At 38.1% G+C, this 24596-nt stretch overlaps 1 protein-coding gene across 1 annotated transcript in view; it reads right to left on the bottom strand.

Moving 5' to 3' along the window:
• Nucleotides 1-24596, bottom strand: part of LOC105498431 (uncharacterized) — a 199269-nt gene that overhangs the window by 106896 nt on the left and 67777 nt on the right. Inside the window, exon 6 of the mRNA XM_071077418.1 lies at nt 11635-11695. Within this exon, the coding sequence (XP_070933519.1) occupies nt 11635-11695 (61 nt within the window). The remainder of the gene's footprint in view (nt 1-11634; nt 11696-24596) is intronic.

Here is a 24596-nt window from a genome sequence, read left to right as displayed (position 1 = left end):
TCTGAAAGGTAGAGGAATTTTAAAGATTTTCAGAAATACAGAAATAAATGTTTCTCCTTACTGATGGATCGTTATCCTCAGTCAAATTAAAGTTAAGAATACAAAGAATCCTAACAAGTCAATGATAGGAAGGTAAGCAAGCCAATTTTAAACTGGGCAAAATATTCAAATAGACATTTCATCACAGAAGATACATGAATGGTTAATAAGCACTTGAAAGATGTCCGACATCATTGGTCATTAAGAGAACGGAAGTCAAACCCCCAATAAGGTACCACTTCACACCCACTAGGCTCACGCCTGTCAAAAAGACAGGCAATAATAAGTGTAAGCAAAGATGTGAAGAAGTGGGAACTTCCATACATTGTTGGTAGAAGTGTAAACCGCTATAGTCACTTTGGAAAACAGTTTCTTAAAAAGTCAAATGTTAATTTTCCATACAACATCCTACTCCTAGGTGTCTACCCAAGAAAATGAAAAAATACTTCCACACAAAGTCTTAAACATAAATGTTTATAACAGCATTATTCATAAGAGTCAAAAAGCAAAAACAGCTGAAATGTTCTTCAATTGATGAACGGAAAAACAAAAGATGGTATATACATACAATAGAGTATTTTGTAGACATAAATAAAAAGGAATGAAGTATCATACTGATATTTGCAATGTTTATAAACCTAAAAAACATTATCCTGAGGGAAAGAAGCTGGACATAGAACACCACCTTTTGTATGATTCCATTTGTATGAAACATCCAAAAATAGGCAAAGCTATTAAAAAAAACATGGAAAATTATGGTTGCCTGGGGCTGGAGATGGGAATGGAGATTAAATAAATGAGCATGAAGGATCTTATCAGGATGATAAAAATGTGCTATAACTGTTGTAGGAATCATTACACTACTCATTGAATCTACTAAAAATCACTGAATTCATGCACTTAAAATGGGTGAAATTATAGCATGTAAGTTGTACCTCAATAAAGTTGTTTTAAGAAATTAGAGGAATAATTAAAAGAATAAAATATAGTCAATAAAACACTATTGCCTTTATCCCATAACCAATCTGTCAACAAACGTGCCAATGGTCCTTTCTAAATATCTCTTACTTTTTACCTTTTTAAATATTTCAAGTGCATAATACACAGTTCAAACTATTAAATGTATAAAATAGAACACAATGAAAAATTTTCACTGTTCTCCTTCAGTCACCAATGCCCCCCACTAAAAGCCACCAGGGTTATTAGTTTCTTGTGTATCATTCTAAAGACGTTTTAGCATCCACATTAAGTTTATGAATACATACATGTGCATCTGTCCATGCACACCTTTTTTCCACAATTGTGGCACACTGAGTATGTTCTGCACATTCATTTTTTTTACTTAATAATTAATACCATATCAGGATCTAAATGTGGCTCAAATCTTTTCCCTCTTTACCACCCCACCACCTCAGTATTTCTTGCCTGGACCATTGCATTTCATCTAATTTGAGATACTATCAGTTATATGACACACTGTTATTTGGGGGCCCTTAAGAGATGAAATAATGCTGCCAATTAAATTATAACATGCCATTGATTGTAAGATTCATTACAATTTCAGAAAGAAATGAAATATTTAAAAAGTACATATATGTGCGTCTAAAAATAATACAATATATAATTAGAACAGTCTCCCAAACAGTTTCTTGCTATCAAACCCAGCTCCCCATCAATTCATTGTCTCTTACCCTGCCAAAGTAATTTTTCTAAGTTTTAGATGGAATCTCTTTATTCCTCTACTTAAAATTTTGTAGCCTCCCATTGCTACAAGATGAAGTCCAAATAACTGAATGTGGTATTCAAGACTCTTCCCATTTCCGGCCTCCTTTCTCTCTACTACCCTGTTCTCTAGACATGCCCAGCTATTGGCTATTCCTCAAAAATGGAGTGTTCTTTCAAAACTGTGCTTTTGTACATGTTGTTCCCGCTCCTTGGAATACACTTGACCCCCTTTCCTCCTGGCTAAATACCATTTGTCCTCCAAGACTCATCTCTGGGAAAACTGCCATGAACTTTCCCAGTTCAATTAAATGTCCTTTCTGTACTAACACCCTCATTGTGCTTAATTCCATCAAAAGCACTTCTTGCCTAGTATTAGGCTTCTTTGTTTCCTTGACTGTCTTCACTACTCTTATTTTTCTTGCATTACAAAAGATTGCCACAGTGCCCGGAACACGGTAAGCATTCAGTAAGCATTTATTGGATGAACGTGTACTTTGGCCCCTAGATGTAATCAACACATCTGCAGTAATGGAGGTGTGGTCAGCACAGTGTAGGGGAAAGTACACGGGATCTGAAGTCAGAAGATGCCAGTTCTGGGCTCTGATATTTCTAACTCTCTGATCTTAGTTTGGTCATTTAATGTTTCTAAGACTTCGTTTCCTCATCTAAGAACATAAACCTACAAGGGCTTGCTGAAGGGACTCAATGAGAGAAAGTGTCTGAAGTAACTGACACAGAATTGGTGTTCCAAACAGGACATCTTTTGTTAGAGTGACTGGAACATCCTATGCTATAGAATGCATTTGTTGTACCCTGAAAGCACACATGCCACTGACATGTTGGTTACGAGTGGACTTCGTTTTTCATTTTTTATTTTACTTTATTTTTGTAAAGGTGTTACATATCATGTTGTTTCAGAAAGCATGGTGATAAAACACACACACACACAATTCTTGCCCATGGCATTTTCCATAACCCCTATAAGTAATAGTTTCCTTTAGATCTTTCCTGTGTTTTCTTTTTAAAATAAATGCTAACACATATAAAGATATAGTCCCCTCTTTTTTAGTATATATAGAGTAAATATATGTGATATATTTACTATAAATATATATACACATATAAATGTATATACACACATATATAAATATAAACATATATAATATAAATACACACATATATAAATACATATATACACACACACACAGAGACAGAGAGAGAAAGATATTCCATCTACATTATCTACATTCTGTTCTGGTTCTGAGGGCTGGTTTTCTTCACTAAATATCTAAATGGACTTTATGAGCCTCTAAATTTGCCCAGAATGATTCTAATCAAGGAGACAAGTATATGGAAAGAGGGATTTTATTTATTGCTTCACATCACAACTCTGAACTATCAGCAAGAGGTAAAAGCTTTGACTCATAGCCTCAAGTCTTTCTAAAGGGAACCACAAAGAAACTGCATGACTAGAACAGTGAAAAACTAAGTTTGCCTTTTATATCAGGCCAGGGTCAAAGAAATTGCAATAGGGCTGAAAGGGCTGTGAAGATCTTATCTCCTTATACTGCCTTGAGATTAGAGGAATGCAGCAGAAAGCACAAACATGCAGACTCGTAAGTCTTTAGCACTACCTGCTACCTGCTTTTTATCACATGAATGACATGTTTTCCAGAGAGCCTTCACCTTTAAAGGACAATATTATTCTTAGAATTATAAACAAGTTCCCTTTTAGGGTTGTGGCTCAGGTACAGAATAGGATTTGCACTTTTTAAAGCTACGTCTGTATGGAAAGCAAAAGCTAGTGGTATAAGGAGGTGATCTGGGCTTTGTAAGTAGTTATTATTCTTTCAATTTTGTTAATCATAGCAAATGATAAAGTTATAAGCACAAAGGTTTGGCAAAATGTACGCATTAGAATAACAGACCTTCATTTCATTGACAAGTTTAATTATGGCCCAAGTTGCACGTAACCTCTCTCCCTTTTTCTGATTTTTTTACTCACCTAAGTCACTGACCTGAGTTCTTAAACTCTCATATGAATGGCCCCAGTTTAATCCCACTGTGCTCCTCATTCCCAAATTCCTAACTCCCACTTCCTTTGCTGAAGTTCTCCACCTGGGTAGGGAAACAGACTAGTTAGGGGAAATCCAATGGGCTCATCAGCACAGGCAGCAAGATCACCATCTCATGCTGTAAATTACCATCACCCTGACCCAATTGTCACAGCACACACTGCAGAAAATTTATCAGAAAGATTAAGAATGGGCTGGTGAAGAAGACAAAAGAAACTCCCTGATGGCCTTTGGTATGAATGGAAGACAGGACTGCGTCTGACCACATAAGCCCAGAGAAGTGGGAGCCTCAGCTGGTTTTCTACACCATATAGGCCACAACACTGCAAATCCAGTAGGCAAAGAAAAATAAGGGCAGGGATCTCTGGGAACCAGCAAGCAAAGGCACAGAATCCAGCAAGGCGAGGGGGGTGGGGAGGGTTATGAAGGCAAGCAGGTGATGCCTGAGTCTAATAGACTGATGAGCGAGCCGGAGAAGGCCAGGTGGAGGAGGCGAGAGGGAACAAGACATGCTGAGGCACTAAATCTCTGAGTCTTGAAATAACATGGGGCATTTTAATAACTCCACATAGTTCAGTGTAATTGGAGATGGAATGCCAGTGGGACAGGGCCAGGGTCATGGTGAAAAATTGGAGAGGTGGCCAGAGACAAATAACAAAGGACCTTGAGAGAGCATACTATATATCTTGTATTTTAACCAGAAGGCACTACTGGGAGCCACTGTAGGATTTTAAGCAGGGAACAACAAGATCAGATTTAAGTTGTAGACAGTTCACTCTCATACCTATGTAGATTATGGATTTAAGCACTGTGTCCATAGCACCTTCCATACTATGGTGCATTAGGCATCTGTCTGTCTCCACACTAAGCTGTAACCTCAATGAGGGGAGGGAGCATGTCTGTTTCTCATTATTATATCTCTGGTACCTAGAACAATGCCAAGTTCATAGTCATGAATGAAGTGTGTCCATCACAGTCATGATGAATGGTGTTCAATCTCATTCAACTTTTTGTCTCTAATGCTCATGCAGTACTTAGTGCAATGTAGGTAACAGATAAAGGTCAGCTGAATAAATGAATAAATGCTAACTTCTGCCTCACTCTCCCAGTCTCATCTCTCAACATTCCCCAATATTTGTCCTATTACAATAAAATTGTATAGCTTTCCCAGATGCACTGTATTGTTTGCCTTACATATGCTATTCCCTCTGATTAGAATTCCTTACCCTTATCTCCTATCTGTCTTGCGAATTTCAATTATGTCTCAACACTCAGCTTAGATTTGACCCACGGGGGAGAAGCTTTTTGTAATACCAATACCTCCCACCACTATGCTGACCCACAGAAGGCTCCTCTTCATCTACTTGCTCCTTGGTTCTTGTTGCGTACCTTCTCATTTATATGGTTTTTGTTGCATTCATCATTTTGCACTATAATTTATTTGTGTATAGCTCTAGATTTTGAGCTTCTAGAGGGCAAGGACTGTCTTATTTTGCTTCCTCAACAGTTCCCAGCCCAAGCCTCAATCATAAAGAAGATTCAAATAATGTCTTGTGAAATTTAATTGTCTATTTCTTGAAGTTAATTATATTCCATCACCTCCTAATTTGATTCATGTTTACTCTTCAATATATAAAGCAGTTTTTTCTTTTTGTATTCTAAAGTCATCTCAGGCTACCATTAGCATGAACCCTGGGAGCTGGAAAATATTTCTGTGGTTCACATAATCTATTGCCTTTGTGATTTCCTATGTGTCCTCTCAACTTTTGTGTCTGAGTCTCATAAAATAGCCCATTCATCTTTTGTTATATTTGCCTTTCAGAGCCTGTCTTTATCCAAATTATCTTGTAAGAAGCTACAGGGGTCACAATTGTACATAGCATTCTAGGGACAAACACAGGCTTCCTATCATTGTACAAATGAAGAGCAATGTGTTTTTGTCTCATTTTCAAAATTTTTCCAGTGACAATCATGATTTTGTTGACTTTTGAATTAGAAACAATAGTTTGAATAAGAATCTTTGCAACAACCGTTCAGTCTCCTTTTCATAAACAAGAGTTCAATGTCCAGTGCAGAGGTCTCTCTTCCCTTAGTATCTGTTTTCCTTAGTGTGATCATGGGCATTCTCCACTATTTGCAAGAGTTTCTTCCAACCCCGGTTACCAGGATCCTGTCCCACGTGATACAGTCTACAACTCACTCCCTCCAACTAAAATATATTAAAAAAACTAGAAATTGATTCTCTTTCAGTTTTTTCTAAAATTAATCATTTTACATTTTGCATCTAATTTCCACCCTCACGATAAAATAATTATCATTAGCACGTGTAGAGTGCTAGATTTGTGACACACTGTTTTAAGTGATTTATATTATGTAAATGGCAGTCATTTTAATCCTCACAAAATCTCTCTAACATCCACATTATTTTATCCCTATTTTACAAATGAATAAACTGAGGCACAGAGCAGTTGAACAATTTGCCGTAAATCACAAAACTAGCATGTGGCAGAATGGAGATTTTAACCCGTATAGCCTGACTCTGCATAAAGCTGAAGCAGGAGGAAAGAGAAAAGAGAGAGTTTTATCTGAGCCTTTCCAATATCAGGGTCACTTAGGGTGGGTATCTAAACTTGCTGAGCCTCAGTTTTGACATCTGTAATGTAAAGATAGAAATAGACACCTCACGGTTTGTTGACTGTAGTAAATATAACCACACATGTAAAGTATCTGGCTGACTAAAAGTGCATAATAAATGTTGCTTCTTTCCTCACCCAGTTCTCTATTTTTAGGTCATGACAACCACTTTAAAGTCACTATTGAAAACCATAAAGCTTCCCTTCCCAGCCCTGTCCTGTACCAACTGCATGAACTGAAGCTCCTGTTTCCTTTCTTGTAATCTGGCAGCCATAAAATCCATTATGAGGATTAAATGAGGTCATGTTTGAAAGGCAATTAGCACAGTGCCTGGCATATGGCAAATGCTCAATAAATGGCAGCAACTATAGCAGTGGTGATGATAAAGAAGAGGACAGGATTAGGAAGGATTATGTTGATAATGTCTTCAGCTTGATTCTCCCTTCTTACCTAAAACAAACTACCGTCTGTCCTCTAGAGCTATAAGAAATGGAAATGCTGTTCACAGTTAACTTTCTTCAGGGAGGGAAATGACTTGAATCCTCAGAGATAAACTCTCTAGGACAACAGTTTTAACCTCCCAGCACATAAAATAATCTGTGGCATTTAATAAGATGTCAAATAGCAGGGAAACATTAGGAAATTCTGGCCAATAGAAAAGTTCTATGGCCCAGAAACCCAGACATTTAGAGTTTGAACCAGCTCTTGGTGATTTTCAATTGGTAGCTCTGGGACCACACTGAAAACACTGCCCTAGGATTAAATCAGTGTATTTATTCCTTTAAACCAACACCATTTTTAAGAATCTAAATGGGATTTTCAGTAAGATTTAAGACTAACTTTTGTTTTAAGGGGATTATTTATAAGGAAGCATTTATCACTCACCAACTTAAAGCATTTGTGCAAATATAACATACTTCAATGATTGAGAATAAAATCAATAACAAAATAGACACTCCTTTGACAAATGCAAGTGTGTGCGTTCACATGAGAGCCTTAACAGAACTTTCAGTCTATTTTTATTCCCCCATACAATCTAGTCTTAGATTTCAGTCCCCGCTAGACTATAGATAGTCATATCAAATATATACCTATTGTTACATAAAGGATGATGGGTTGATGTTTTCTGTAACCCACAAAGAGCTACTCATGTTTCATTTAAACTACATTTCTCACACATTCATCAGAAATGTTTTAATGCACTTCAGAAAGTTTACCCAGTGAACGTCTCCAATATTAGTAAAAAAAGAAAAAAAAAGTATGCATGGAGAGCATCACTTCATAGATGAAGAAGTTGGGGAAGGAGAGTTTACATTTTCAGAGGCCACAAAGAAAGTCAGCATTATAACTTAATTGTCATCAAACTGATTCTGTGCTCAAATCCCTGGAACACGTTTGCCACCAACTAAATTCAGTCAATCTTTATTTGCTTTGGAAAAATAAATTTTGAATAAACATTTGTGGCTACTACTACAGTTTCATGATATTATTAAGAAATTAAATCTGAGGCTGGCATAGTAGCTCATGCCTGTAATCTCCGCACTTTAGGAGGCTGAGGCAGGTGGATCAACGGAGGTCAGGAGTTAGAGATCAGCCTGGCCAACATGGTGAAACCAAACAAACAAACAAACAAACAAACAAAACAAAACACCACAAAAATTAGCCAGATGTGGTGGCCCATGCTGGTAGTTCCACCTACTTGGGAGGCGGAGGCTGCAGCGAGCTCAGATGAGATCATGCCACTGCACTCCAGCCTGGGTAACAGAATGAGATTCCGTTTCAAAAAAAGAAAAAAAAAAAGAAATTAAATCTGAAATCCTTCCAGAGACAATTTTAAGCTCACAAGCCAGTGCGGCAGATAATTTCTTCTTTACTGACCTGAAATAAAGACACTTGATATTTGAGACACTTGATAACTTTTAGATGTCTCTAGCCAAGCCATGAGTAAACTAAAAACTAAAGGAAGCTGGTGGGTGTTTTGTAATATAAAACAAGTAACTTCACTTGCAGATACTGAACATCTAAGTTTTTATGAAGTTTTTCTAACATATTTCTAACATTTGTTATGTAAATAATTGTATCAGGTGAATATCATCAATTCAAGATTTTTTTCTCTTCAACATTACGTTGATCAAGTACTTTTAAGTCAAACATTCCTTTTAATGGTTGGAAGTAACATGTTAGAATTTAGTCATTTATAAATGTTTGAAATTAATCATTGGCTCAATCTAATACCAAATTTAAAAAAAAAAAAAAAAAAAGTAAGACATTTAGGGGGGCAGAGTAGCTCATGCCTGTAACTCCAGCACTTTGGGAGGCTGAGGTGGGAGGATCGCTTTGAGCCCAGGAGTTCAAGACCAGCCTGAGCAACATGGAGAAAACTTGTCCCTACAAAATAAGGAAAAAAAAAAAAAAGAAAAGAAAGAAATTAGTCAGGCATGGTGGCATGTGCCTATAGTCCCAGCTACTTGGGAGGCTGAGGTGGGAAGATCACTTGAATCTGGATAGGTCAAGGCTGCAGTGAGCTATGATTGAGCCACTCTAATCCAGCCTCCGTGACAGAGTGAGATCCTGTCCAAAAAAAAAAAAAAAAAAAAGTTCAGTAAGTTTTTGTGGTTCTTAATACAAAACAAGTAACTTCACTTGAAGATAATGAACATCTAACCTATGAAATTTTTCTAATTTTTTTAACATTTGTTATGTAAAGAATTGTATCAGATAAATATCATCAATTCAAGATTTTGTCTTGAACATTAGTTTGATCAAGTATCCACTGAAATTTGCTCCAAAGACTATTCTGAGTCTTATTACATAGTTAATGTGTTAGTCCTACAGTTGAATTTTTAACTATTATCTTTTGAAATTAGAGATTAAAGTGATCTACTTAATCTTGTTGCTCAACCTGTGCCTTTTAAAGGAAAAATTATTTGGCTAGAAAAATGTCAGGGGGTGTTTTTAAAATGAATGGACCCTCATAAATTAGAATCATGTGATATTTTTGCACGGTTGACAATGTAAAAAACAAATGCCAAGTCTCTGAGTTTCTCTTTGGCTGGACAAGCAGGTGTGTGGTATGCTGCTGATGCTGATCCATCCAGACACTCAAGTTCAGACAAAGACAATCCAAAGTTCCCAGTCACTTCTGTTTATTTTAGCAAAGGGAGTCATGTGAACTCCACCCAGGTCTGGGAGTCTGCTTACCCAGGGATAATTTTTACTAGGTACATACAGTGGTGTTTCAAAGTTCATAAGGATAACTTTATAGGGTTGGGTGATTTTTTTCTCTATAGAGCCTGAGCTAATCTCTGGAAGCCTCCTGGAAGGCAATATCACTGTAACTTATGTCTATTTAAAGTAGCTGTTGAGAGGACAGTAATTCTCCACTTTAGTGTATTTAAATTAACATACCACTCTTACTAATTGATAGATATATTCAAAAACCATGTTTTGCACTTAACAGCAGTTTGGAGTGAACTGAATCACACGGTGACTTGTAAGAGAACACATGTAAAATACACAGAATGCTGGTTCTCAGCCTAGGGCCTGTGAACCTACTGACCTTCTGTGAAAATTCGGTGTGTGTGCGTGTGTGTGTGTGTTTGCACATTTGTGTATGTGTGCAACTGTGCATTCTCCTGAGTAGAAGAACCATGGTTTTCCAGAAATTCTCAATGGGGCACATGATTCCAAAAAGGTAAATACCACTGACATGGAGAGAATAATAAATTATTACTGGTCCTTGCTTTAATATCAAGTATAATAAAACATTGCAACATTCGCTTCTTACGACCTTTCATAATCCCACCAATCAAAAGCTGATTGCTCCTTAAGCCCTGCTCTTCTCCTCAGGGTTTCCTGGAGCTTTGCTCCAGTACATATCGTTTGGGACGCCAGGCTCTTGAGAGGGCTCTCTGCCTAGGTCAGCTCCAAGGGGAAACCGAGCACACCACATGATTTTAGAAGTCACAGCATGACATTTAGGTAAATTCATATATTAACAGATATCCTCCTTTCCTTTAGTTCTTCTGATTGTGGCAAGGAAATATTCTCAGTCAGGGGAAGGATTATTTTACCACTTCTATAACACTCCTTAGTCTCTCCTTTCAACAGAGATAGCAAGCCACAAGCTCAGAGTCTTCATAGGAAACTATATCTGACAAACATTTAATAACATTACTTCACTCACGGCATTTCTTTTTATGACAGTCTTCTATTTAAGGCAAATGATATTGGTTTTTAATTTATAGTTAGTGAAAAAGTTTCTCTTCAAAATAAATGGATTTAATTTTTTAAAGAGGAGACAACTTAAGGAAAAATATTTCTATTAGTGCAGATGATATAAGGATATGACAAAATCAAAGAAGTGGTATGCAAATGACAGAAATTTGGAAAACATCAGACTAAACAATTGCTAATCAAGTCATGCTTTTATTTTCAAAAGATTGACAGTCTATTCAATTTATTTAGGACAAATACAATCAGCAATAGAAATTTCCACTAGGCATTTCTGAAAAATAAGCATAAACTGTGAGAGATACATGTAGCATTGACTAGTTAGGATGCTTTCAGATACTTATAATAGAAAACACAACTAAAAGCATCTTTAAAAAACTAAGGATTGGCTGGGCGCCGTGGCTCACACCTGTAATCCCAGCACTTTGGGAGGCTGAGGCGGGTGGATCACGAGGTCAGGAGATCGAGACCATCCTGCCTAACATGGTGAAACCCCGTCTCTACTAAAAATACAAAAAATCAGCCGGGCGTGGTGGCGGGCACCTGTAGTCTCAGCAACTCGGGAGGCTGAGGCAGGAGAATGGCGTGAACCTGGGAGGCGGAGCTTGCAGTGAGCCTAGATCGCACCACTGCACTCCAGCCTGGGTGACAGAGCGAGACTCCGTCTCAAAAAAAAAAACAAAAAAAACTAAGGATTATTTCCTGATGGTTCCACGGTAGACCAAGTCAATGGTTTAATGTCATCAGGGATCCAGGTTCTTGCTATAGTGTCCTCTGCCACCAGGAGCACGTAATTGTGTCCTCAGACTTGTCCCCTCATGGTCTCAAGGTGGCTTCTATAGCACCAACTCTTCACCCAACAGTGACCAAAGTCAAGAAAGTGTAAACCACAACTTTTTGGTCCCTTTCAAGGGGAAAGAAAACTTACCTCAAAGTTTCCCATATTTGCCCTCTCATTTCATAAGCAAGGTTGCACCTCTTCTCCATATCTAAATCAAACATTTCCAAGAAAAAGGAGAATTACCACAATTGCCTTAGCTTACTCCTGATTCACCTACAGGGGCTAAGGAGGGGCTAAAGAAGATCATGTGACTAGTAACTGACCAATAATGGGGTTCTCTTGGCAAGGAAGTATGAAGAAAACAACTGTTGGGTAGAAAATTCACATGGCTTGCCATAGTGTGCATTAACATAGGTTGTAATAATTCTGGGCGGGCATAGAGAGGCTGATAATTAATGTTGGAAAAAATATTATTCAGAATCACAAATAAGTAATACAAATCTGGGACATATTGATAAGATAAACACAGTAGACACAGTTTGGAACCTAATATTTTTTTAAGGTTCCAGATAAAATATAATCTCAAAATAAATAAATGGATAGATAAATAAATAATCTCTGGGGTTCAAAAAATATTGATTGGCTGATAATCCTTCTCTCCCATCCCAGCTGCCTCAGACCCTGTGAGCAGGAGAAAGATACGATAGGGCACACAAGGGCAATAAAAATGTGGGTTACTGTTGTTTTTAAGAATTTCATATTTTCTAAAAGCTTCAGAGAAGTCATGGGGAAAAAATTAAGAATATTATTGAACTCTAGTAGACATTTTCACTTTTTAACTTTTAACTTACATGTGAGGTAAGTGGACGGGCATCTTCATCTCACATGTGCATGGGACTTGTAAATGTTTTAATCTGGCCCTGACAGGTAAATTTCTCTCCAAAAAATACTGAGTTTAGACATAAACCTCCAACTCACCTTTCTCAAGTTACTTGTGTTTTAAATACTTTTAATTATGCTAATTTTTAAGCATAATTCTTGGCTTTATTCCGTACTCCAAAAGGAACAAAATAAAATAAATGGCTGAGTAGGATCTGAACTGAGATATGAGAAGACAGGAAGGGCCATTAAACAAATAGTGATCAAGCTTCTTGGGGCTATCAAGTTCTTTGTATCTATTCTGATTTTCATCTCAATAGCTCTACCACATTGAGATTTTTATGCCAATTTTAAATATGTAGAATTAAGGAACAGAGTAGGAGAGTGGTTTGATAAAGTTTATAAATCTAGTAATAGTAGAATGAAAATTTAAATTCTGGAAGTTTAAATCTTCTGATCCCCAAGGTTCATCTTCTTTCTATTGAACTATCCTGCCTCCCGAGGGATTGTGTTGCCACATACTTAAGGACAAAATCAAGAGGTTGTGAAATTGAATCAAAGAAATGGGCTACGAGATGCAAAGAAATAGAAAAACAAGACAAAACCTAATCCAGACAACAAATAGACATTTAGCACAGGAGACCCGAACACTTGTCGAGACACGGTCAGAGAAAGGAGGGAGGTCAAGGATCAATAGTGACTCCAAGATACCCTGAGATCTAAAGAGAGGGACCTTTTTTGTTGTTGTTGTTGTTTTTTTGAGCCGGAGTCTCTGTCGCCCAGGCTGGAGTGCAGTGACTCTATCTCGGCTCACTGCAAGCTCCGCCTCCCGGGTTCACTCCATTCTCCTGCCTCAGCCTCCCGAGTAGCTGGGACTACAGGCGCTCACGACCACGCCTGGCTAATTTTTTGTATTTTTAGTAGAGACGGGGTTTCACCGTGTTAGGCAGGATGGTCTCGATTTCCTGACCTCGTGATCCCCCCGCCTCGGCCTCCCAAAGTGCTGCGATTACAGGCGTGAGGCACCGCATCCGGCAAGACAGGGATCTTTTATATGTTCCTTGCTGTGGGGCCAGAACAAGATGTAAGTGTGGCAAGGTCCGTGGGATAAACAGGCACACCTGAGGAATAAGGAGTGCACCTGGCAAGGTGGGGTTGGGAAAAGCATACCTTGAGGGTAAGCTTGCTTTTTCCTATTTAGGTGCGATTTCCTTTGCCTCATACAAATTAATCTGTGGGCAAACTAGCTACCTAACTCTTAATTAACTGATAAACTTTTTTCTCCTTGATCCTAACCCAAGTATTTCCATGTCTTATACATGGAAATATATAAAGAAGTTCTTTAGAGATAGAAGTTCTTTTTGTCATGCATTTTAGTAACCACACTTTATTGGGGATTATCAAAGCTATAAGAGTGTTACCATATTTGAGTTCTCTGTGGAAAAATGCTCACTCTACTAACATTTCTTCTGTTCTCATACCAAAACACTGTGCTGGTGTTGCCTGAGTTGTCGTCTGGGTGTTAGTGTTATCTTAGATATCTGTCACTTATGGAGATTAAGTATCATATTACAGCTGCTGGCCCAGATGATTCCACAATTTCATTTGTATGACTCAGCTTGTGGAAAAGAATGCAATTTCTTTAGTTTATCAGTTTTAACCAGCCAGTCTTCATAATGAATGCCCTGTGCATTTTTCATAGCCCTACTCATTCTTACATTGCTACCAAGAAGGCATGGTAAATGTCTGTATTTACCTAAACTTGAAGATAAACAATGTTACTGCTGAGACATATTTTCAATCTGAGATTACCAAGAACCCATTTTAGTTTCAACCCAAAGTTGGATATGCCCCACAAAACAAGTTGGGAAGTCAAATCATGCAACAGAACTCCCAGAGACAAAAACCAATGTCACACCCCTCCCCACCCGCCTTCTCTGAGAGTACAAAAAATGTAGACTACCCACATGCTGTTAAATAAAGGTTGAAAGGTGCTTTGATCAGGCTAATACTCTGCTCCCTGGGAAGTACACACACTCTTTTATTAAATATAATTTACTACATGGCCAATTTCTCAAGAGAAATTCAACTGACTTTTAAATAAACTTTTCTGTATTTAAACATAATATGACATTAACCTGCAAAATCTAATCGTGGTAGATTATATTCTTCTTTTATGAAGGTAATATAGAAGTTATCTGCCTGACCTAGGAACAACCCTTTTGTGAAATAGCCCAAAAGCTCTAAGCCTAGAGTCAGAAAGAGACTTGGGCTCAAATCCTGGCTCGATTATTTGACTATATTACCTTGGGTGTGTTACATAACGTGCCTAAGTCTCTTCATCTAAAACACAGGAACAATAAATTTTACTTTAACAATTGTTGGTTTGAATCCAATGAGATGGTGCAAATAAGTACTTATAACAATGCATGACTCTTAAGGAACTATTAAGAAATGGTAACATAAATTTTAAAAGCAAAAGTTTCAATCAATGGTCAGAAAGAGATCTAAGATCACAAAGATGTAAAGTGATTATTTAATTATTGAGGGAAAACTGAAGTTTTGAGTATTTTGAAAATTCCATGTAAAATATAGAACAACCACCACCCAAACACCAGTGTCCTCTATATCTAAATCTACAGCCTTGACTTCTGTTCTAAGCTTTAGACGCTAATATCCAACTAAATCCACAGGACCAGACCATCTCAACATATCCAAAACTGAACTCAGCATCTTACCTACCCTCCAAAAACTTCATTTAGTCACAAAATTCAGAAACCTGGATGCCACCCCAAAATCTTTTCTTTCTCTCATGCTCCACCCCAAACCTCTAAATCAAGGCCGATTGAGCTGTGGTTCTTGAACCTGGCAGAGCTTCAGCATCACCTAGGGTGCTTTATAAGAATACCAACTTGTATTCCAGAGATTCTGATTCAGAAGATTCAAGGTATGCCATGGGAATTGTCATCAAAAATAAATAAACAGAACCTCCATGAGAATTGGCTACTCATTGAGATCTGGGAGCCACTGCTGTAGTATACCTTCTTACCATATCTCATATCTGTACCTTCTTCTCTGTCCCAGCAGCAGCATTCTTACCTCTGACCCTCCTGTCTCTCTTGAATGAAATCATTCCATAAGTGGGCACTCTGCATCCCCTATACTCCATCCCATTAATTCATCCTTCCCAGTGCTTCCAGATCCATTTATCTAAACCCAGGCTTCAGAGAAAAATACATCTAAATTCAAATCCCTGCTTTGCTAATGACCAGGTCTATAGCCTTGAGCAAGTTAGTTCATCTCTGTATGATGCAATTTTCTCATGAGAAAAATGGGAATCTATTAAATGTGATTTAGATGGGATAACATATGTATAGTTCTTAGTACAGCACATGGTATATAACAAGCTATTAGTGTTATTATCATTATTGTTTTTGTTATTATGACACAAATCTAATAATGTAATTCATGTTACATGTCCTCTTCCTGCTACCAGTCTTCTTTTCAGTGAGAGAATCCCAGGGTTAGGCCTTCTTGATTCCAATTGGCTTTCTCAAGTCTGAACCTCTAACAATCACTGTCGTGTGGCATCTTCTAATGTTGCACCTGTCCTTCCAGATTTCTTTCCGTGGCTTACACCTGATTATATGGCTTAATCAAATGGAAATAGTCTAATTTGGTTTATGCCCTGCCCATGTCTGACTTACCTGACTATCAGCAAGCCAGAGTCGGGTATCCTGACTCCACATGAAGTTGGTAAACACAATCCTCTACATGTTTTCTATAGTGCCCAATTCACTACAGGTATAAAATATATATAATTATATGCTCCTCCTTAAAAATAAAATTCTGACTAATTCCTAGCCAGTACTTAAAGCTTAAGCTCCAATAACAGTAAAGTACTGGCTAGGAATTAGTCAGAACATCAAAATCATGATACATTTATCTATTCCTTCATTCAACAAATTTTGGAGTGCAGTGGGATTCAGATATAATGGACTCAGTTCCAAGTCTGACTCTGCAGCTTTCCACATGTGTGATCTTGGGCAAGTTACCTAATGTCACTGGGCCTCTACATCATGATCAATAGAAGGAGGAAATAACATTTTCTGATGAAATTGATGTGAATAGTGAGCCACTAGCACACTTTATGCCTTGTACAAGAAATCAAAACACAGTTATGCTGCTACTGTTACATAAAGAGCAATAATGAGGGTGATGACAATGTCATAACATATCACTGCTTTCAAGACCCGCTGCAACTAGCAGACCAGCAGAAAGAGAAAAGTACAACCAGACCAACAGGCCCAAAACTATAAAAATCAACTCTGCAGTAAGGCTGGCCTGTAAGGAAAGTGATTGATCTTGTGAATTAAAGTGTTAGGGAAAACAAGTGAACTGGGGACCAGCTTAAAGAGATGTCATTTTCTTAGGTATAGGTAGATCTGGAGGATGAGACCAACAAGAGGTCAATACCTTTATCAGGGAGTAAAACTTTTGGATTTCAGAAAGGTACATGGTGGTTGAAGCAAGACCTCAGCCACTGGCTGGGGGTATGTGGAAGAAAAGAGGAGATAGAATTAAAAAAACTCCTGGGAAAATACATTTGCAGGACACAAAAACAGCAAAAATGATGATAGCTAACTTTCACTGAGTGTCCATTATGGATTGGGTGCCACGTTCTTCCCTTCTACATTTTCTCTATTTTTCACAACACTATAAAAGATTGGGTGCCATATGGGGAAACGGAGTCAGAGGAAAAAGTGTTAAGAGATTTTTCCAAGATTACACAACTAATAGACAAGCTTCCTAGGCAGGAGTCTAATCATGAAAGCACTCGAAGGGGGAGTTTCCGCTCACTGATCATGAGCCTGTCCCAGGGACTGTGTTGAATTAATTTGCATGCTGCGCTCAGAGCCACAACTAGTTCCCATTTCTGTAATCCCTAAAATCTCTTTTCCTGGGATCAGGCCAGGCAGGGCCAAGCCTCTGGAGTAGAGAAGAACTTAGGTGACTCAAGTGTCAACTTTGGGTTGGTAATACCTAGCCTAAACAACTCTATCTTTCCAAATCACACAAGAGTTCACTCATAAATCCACCAGACTCTGTCCATCACTTCAAAGTAAATAACCTCCCTGAGAATCAATTCTAGAGAGTTAATCCAAAATACTCAAGACACATTGCCTCATTAGTTTTAATGGGAAAAAAAAAAAGCTAAAGAACAACATATCTGACAACATGGGAATGAATAAGTAACTTGGGGCACAACTCCATAAAAACAGCCATTAAAAACTTGCATGACAAAATTTATATGACAACTTCAAAACAATATGAAATAGACTTATGATATAAGCTACAGTTTTAAAAGGAGTCAAAATTATATTGCCATATTGACATAATTATGTTTTTATTTAAAGCATAGAAAAGAACTAAAAGAAAATAAAATGTACTGCAGTATGAACAAGGGTTGACTCTAGGTAGTGGGACTGGAGATTAAACTGTTTATTTTTCTGCTAACTGGCATTTTATGATATTTTTAAGAAGCATAGGCTAATTCTTATGCAAAAAAACCACAAAATATTTCAAATAAAAAGAACTAGCTTCCTAAAAAGTCACAGTACATTTGGAATAGTTTCTGAGTCCGGCTCAGCCCACCCTCCTATTTTCTTTGTAATATTGCTGTAATTCCATGGCCCAGCAGTCTGGTGGCCTGTGGTCATCAGAACTATCAAGTAATTTCCCTGAAGTTTTAAAGGTTTTGCCATTTTCTCCACTACCTGACAAAAAGCCTTCAACAGGTTTTTGGCTCTGTAAACTGTCAGAAATATAGTCTTCCTCCCAACAGCCCATTTCCATAGAGTGGTGTAGTAGAACACAGGACCACACATTGTGTTTAGTTTTCTTCTTCCTTATGGGCTCCACTAGAACTCATCTGTAAAGCTCTCCTTAAGGACTCTCAATCCAAACAGGGCTGCCCCCGCTGCCCCTCCACAGTGTATTCTGAAGAGAAGTAGCTAGGTCACAAGCTCACATCAGCCAATGATAGCTCAGAATCTTTAGCTCAGAAGGAAACAGATGCCAACTTGATCATAGTGAACACGGAAAATATCAAAGGACCCTTGTTACTCTCTTCTAGTGGTCAGTACATTTCTAAGTTTCTGTTCCAAAATACTTTGGCAGCCATTTTACTCCAGGGAGCCAGGGAGGGGAAAGTCTGTTCTTGCAACATTACCAAACAGCTTGGGGAAAACCCAATCCTTTCACACATAAACAGGGCTGGCTACATCTGACTGCACAGAGCCTGCCAAACTGGGATTCCTTAACAGCTCACGCCTTTGGTAATTATTCATTCAGTATCATCTGAGATTTAGTCAAGAGCACAAGACACCCCAAAAGGCTTCATTGAGACTGGTGTGGGACACACCTGGTTTTTCTCACCTCCTGTCTGGCCTCCTTTGATGAACAGGCAGATTCTGTCAAATTCATTTTCATAAGGCATTGCTGCTCTGTATGACTCTACCAAAACCACACCAAAGGCATGGGGGGAGAGGTATCTGGATTACTAGAAAGACACTTTGACAAACAGTAGGTTTTCAAAGAAGTGTGACAAATGCAATGTGAGGCTAGATGAACACAAGAAGATTAAGAAGAAAACAAGCTTTGCCAGTGGAGAAGGGACATGGGCATTCGAGGTGAATGTAGATCAAGGATGGTCAAGGAATCAAGAGAAGAGTAAGAAAATCTGGAGTAAAGTCCTATTCTGAAAAAAAGGAAACACTCACTTTTTACCTCACTTTTGGTCTGTATCTCAGAGTGTAAACAGTGTTGAGGAGCCCCAAACATTCCAATAGGCCTCAATTCACTTTTCCACAAGTTGTTCCCTCACCCAGGATGAGACCCAGCACACCTTTCAGCCTTTTTTTTTCTTTCTTTCTTTTTTTTTTTTAGATGGTGTCTCGCTCTGTCACACTCTGTCTTGCTCTGTCACCCAAGCTGGAGTGCAATGGCACAGTCTCGGCTTACTGCAACCTCCGCTTCCTGGGTTCAAGCAAGTCTCCTGCTTCAGCCTCCCAAGTAGCTGGGACTACAGGCACGTGCCACCACACCGGACTCATTTTTGTATTTATTTTTAGTAGAGATGGGGTTTCACCATGTTAGCCAAGCTGGTCTCGAACTCCTGACCTCAGGTGATCCACCCACCTTGGCTTCCCAAAGTGCTGGGATTATAGGCGTGAGCCACTGCGCACGGCCCCTTTTTCAGCCTTTCTCTCCTTTCCAGCCTCCAATGAAATTAAATGATCTCCAATATTTATGTTTTTCATTGGTTTCTTTTTAATTGTGATAAACTGATTAGAACTGAGGAAAATAGAAATGAAATATAAGTCCAACTAGAAAAATATTTTCCAGATATTGACAACTGCTTTGGGGTGAGTTCTCCCCATCTCTCTGATAAGACTTCCATAATGGTGATGTTTTTCAGTTCTCTGGGGAATCCAAACAAACTCAGTAAAAGTGAGTGCCATTTAGTAATGCTCCTCATTTTACCAGACAATGGGGAAACCCAAAAGAAGATCATACGTGGCTCCTTCTCTTAAGCAAATAAGAGTTTCAAAACTCTGCATACCCAAACCTCAGCTAAGATTATAAAAGATCTCAGAGCTGATTTACAGAGTGAGAAGATGTATATTTTACTGCTAATGAAGAAGATGTCGAAGGGAGATCAGTTATTTTAAAAACCTTTCAGACACTCTAAGAATTTGTTGCTCAAAACATAATCCATAGAAACTTACTAGAAATGTAAAATCTTGGACGCTACTCCAGACCTGCTGAATCAGAATTTAGCATTTTAACAAGATCTCCTGCAGATCTGTTGTTTGCTAAAGCTTGAGACACACTTCCCTAAGATTTCTCAAGCCTTTTTATTCCTCTTGTTCAAATTGAATGCAACACTGCTTAAAATCTTGGAAGGAGTAAGTAAAGGCCTAACTGCCTCAAACAGTATAGACACAGAATCAATGGCATTTGTTATTTTTATTTTTTGGTCAAAAACAAATGAGAGACATTTCAGAAAGTGCAACAAAACTAGTCAAATAAGTACAGGAAGAGGGAAAATGGGGGTTTTAGTTACTGATAAGTTTGATATGAGTCAAGTAACTGTGGCTACCAAAATCTAAAAAAAAAAAAAATTTTGAAATCAAGCAAATATAAAACTAGCAACTGCATTAATAGAAGGATAGCATGTAGTCTAGATCAAAGAAGATGACTGCCCTATTCTATCTTATGCTAGTCAAATCATATCGTAAGTACAATCAGTTCAAGACATAATAAGAAATATAGACACAAACAAAACATATTCAATAGAAAGGAACCAGGATAGTAAAGTTGAAGTCATGTCTGAGGGAGAAAAAAAGTTTCAGGGCTTGAAGATGGATTAAATAAAATATTTGGTGAAAAAAACCTTAAAAATATGAAGCAGTGTCATGTGGGGGGAAAAAACGGTCTATGGTTAAGCATTTGAGAATCATTAGTCAAGACATCTGAGGACCATTCAACCCACAGAGATTTATTGTTTATAGATTTTATTGAACTTTCAATACATCATCTGTAAAACCCAACAAGATACAGAAGCAGGTATCATTCTCCTCAAATTACAGTATAGACAAATATAATACAGCTAATCAGTGATGGATCCTGGTATAGAATGAAGCTATCTGTGTTTTTGTCCAAAGTGCTTTTATCACCCAGCTTCGTAGGAAATTCGTAGCTCCATAATCATCCTGGAAGAAAAGGAGCTAAAAGTGACCAAGAAAAATTATTTTGATTTTTTTTCTTCTTTCCTATGATCCAAAAGGGTTGTTACTAGCCTCAGGTGACTATTCTGCTCCTGAACCATGGCTAACGGAGCCAAAGAACTGAAATTTTATTTTCATTTAACCTAATTATTTATATTAAACTGATATTTAATTCAGTTATTGGAAAACTTTAAGTATGTTGAGAACAACTTGAATACATGTGTCTATTTTTTCAACTGCAAATGTTATAAAATCTAAATATTATTTCCAGTGGTAACTTAATGTCCTAAATGGCATGTACTGTAACATATACCCCAAATTTTAAATACATACATGAAAAAAGTGCAAAATATTTCAATATTTTTACATTTATTATATGTTAAAATACTTTAAATATATCGAGCTAAATGAAGTATATTGTTTAAATTATATTCAGTAAAATATGCCAGATACAAAAAGAAAACTATTGCATTATTTTACATATATATGGAATTTTTTTAAAAGTCAAATATACAGAAATAGAGAATAAAATAGTGATTACCAGAGGTAGGGTGGGTGGAGGAAATGGGGAGATGTACCTCAAGGGATACAAAGTAGCAAATATGTAGGATGAACAAGTCTGGAGATCTAATGCCCAAACTGCCAACTATAGTTAATATTAGTGCATTGTAGGCCAGGCATGACGGCTCACGCCTGTAATCCCAGCACTTTGGGAGGCCGAGGTGGGCAGATCACTTAAGCCCAAGGAGTTAGAGACCAGCCTGAGCAACATGGTGAAACCCTGTCTCTACAAAAATTAGCCAAATGTAGTGGCCCGTGCCTGTAGTCCCAGCTACTCGCAAGGTTCAGGAGAGAGGATCGCTTGAGCATGGGAGGTGGAGGTTGCAGTGAGCCAAGATTGTGCCACTGCACTCCAGCCTGGGTGACAGAGTGAGACCTTGTCTCAAAAAAATAAATTTAAAAAATAATAAAAACAGTGAATTGTATTCAGGATTTTTGCTAAATGAGTAAATTATAGCTGCTCTTGCAATGAGGGGTTGGGAGTGGGAAGGGAATCTGGTAACTATGTGAGATGATGGAGATGTTAATTTGTTTCACTGTAATAACCATTTTACTCATAGCATCATGTTGTATACCTTAAAATATATTTTTTAACGTTAAATTAATTTCACCTGTTTCTCTTTACTTTTGTAATGTGGCCATTAAAAATATGTAGTTATATATTTTGACTAGACAACCCTGTTCTTTGATATTTTGAGAGATTATATTATTTTTATTTCTTTGCTTATGTTAAGCTCAGGCTGGGTGTGGTGGCTAACATCTGTAATCCCAGCACTTTGGGAGGCCGAGGTGGGTGGATCACCTGAGGTCAGGAGTTCGAGATCAGCCTGGCCAACATGAGGAAACCCTGTCTCTACTAAAAATACAAAATTTAAGATGGACGTGGTGGCAGGCACCTGTAATCCAGCTACTGGGGAGGTTGAGACAGAATTGCTTGAACCCAAGAGGCAGAGGTTGCAGTGAGCTGAAATCATGCCATTGCCAGCCTGGACGACAAGAGCAAGACTCCATTTAAAAAAAAAAAAAGAAAAAACTCCAATCTGAGGATGCCAGTACTTTACTTTCCTATCAATCATACCTGACTTTAAAAGGACAGACACAAATTCTTCCAAAAAGAGCAAGATCACCACTGCTTCCTGCCCTCACCCTTCTTTGTACTGTAGTACAAAGATTTGAGCAGAGCCCCCATTCTTAGAAATGTATAGTTTCTCTGCTTTAACAGTCCCAGATAATAAAGTGGTTCATTTCTGGGATGTATGAAATACAAAGGGGAATTTCTTCTCATCCCTCCTCAATTTCACATGAACGGTTGTCCCTTAGGTGTCCCACCTCCTTTGCTGTTGCACCCATAAGTGCAACTGATGATAGAGGCACCATCACCCTGTTCCTTTCTTCTTTTGCAGAGGAAATCGTAAATGTCAAGTTACATGCACTTGAAAGCCCGTGTCAGAAAAGAAGTCACAGATAGCCTGGTGCTTCCCATCCCCACCAAATGAAGACCCAGAGCCCACAATTTGGGGGTTGTGATTTTAAGAAACAAACTTGGCATATGTCATTCTCCTGCTTATGTCTTGGCATATGTCATATCCTATCTCCACAGGATAATTCCTGTTCATCCTTTGAAGCCCAGTTAAGAACTTCTTTTTACAGGAAACCCTCCTACATCCCAACCGCTGAGTCTCAAAGTCCTCTCTACTTTGGTCATATACTATGACTCCTTCTTTCATATTCATCACCACTTTTTAAGTTGAAGGTCTCCTACAATCTCCTGACGTGTAATTCCTCATCATTGCCTGACATTCTTAAGGTAAAGGCCAACAGGCAAAGACATCCTGACTTGAGAGAATTCAACTAGTTAACTGACCTAGGGATAGGGAGGGAGGTAGCCTAGAGTCTATAACATTGCAGTGCTTTCTAAACCTCAACTACTCACATGTCACCTTCATGTTTTTTGTCATGCCTGAGTTTCTCCACAAGTCTTATTAATATTTCTCTTTAAATCAACTCACATTTTTTAAGTAAATGTAATTAAAGAAGAAATTGTATATTGCTACCATGAATGGAAAACATTTTTCTCACATGAATTAAAAATACATAACAATCACAATAAAAACATTTGTCTATGTACCACCTAAAATTCTCTCTTCCACCACCAATGGTATACTTATTCTTTACTTGGAGAAGCAATAGTCTAGAATGTCAGTAGCAGATCAGTTGAAGTCTGAAGTGTGGATCAGAGCCTGTGAAAGCCTTCATGGCAAGCTGGTCTGTCTGGCATAAGAGAAACCAGATAAAGCTTTCCAGGACAAGGCTTTCACTTAACCATAGTCCACAGATATGCACCTCACTTGCCTGGAATCAGTGCCCAGGAGAGGTAGTGGGTGGGGAAGAACAGGAACCTAGTAAAGTGCAAGAAAAGCAGAATAGTCCGAAGAAAGTCACTCCCCAGCCCACTTTACTCTCAGCTTCCAGCTCTCAGCAGTGGCTTCTACATGAGCAGTGTGCTGTGATTGACAGCTTGGATAAAGATTTTCAACAGGGAAACAAAAGGAAACAAATACATGAAATCTGAAGTTTACTTACATATATATTTACATAAATATGTTATGTATTCGAGAGTGACCAGATGCATCTCTGAAGTACTCCCTACATACCTCCCCCTATGTCCTCTTCATCAAAGACTTTATGTGGTGATAGTTTTATAATCCCCCTTAAACCAAGTCCTGCAGATAAAATAAATTGGGCTTGATTTTTTCTTCTAGTCAAAGTACTAGACTACTAGGGACTAGTAGGCCCTCTTTCTTATTTGGGACTACTAGTTTTACCAAAACAACATAGTTGCTCATTGTCCATGCATTTGAAATGAAGCAAAACTCC

Source organism: Macaca nemestrina, chromosome 14 (assembly GCF_043159975.1).
Source record: "Macaca nemestrina isolate mMacNem1 chromosome 14, mMacNem.hap1, whole genome shotgun sequence".
Taxonomy (NCBI): Eukaryota; Metazoa; Chordata; class Mammalia; order Primates; family Cercopithecidae; genus Macaca; species Macaca nemestrina.
This window is presented reverse-complemented; position numbering and strand designations above follow the sequence as displayed.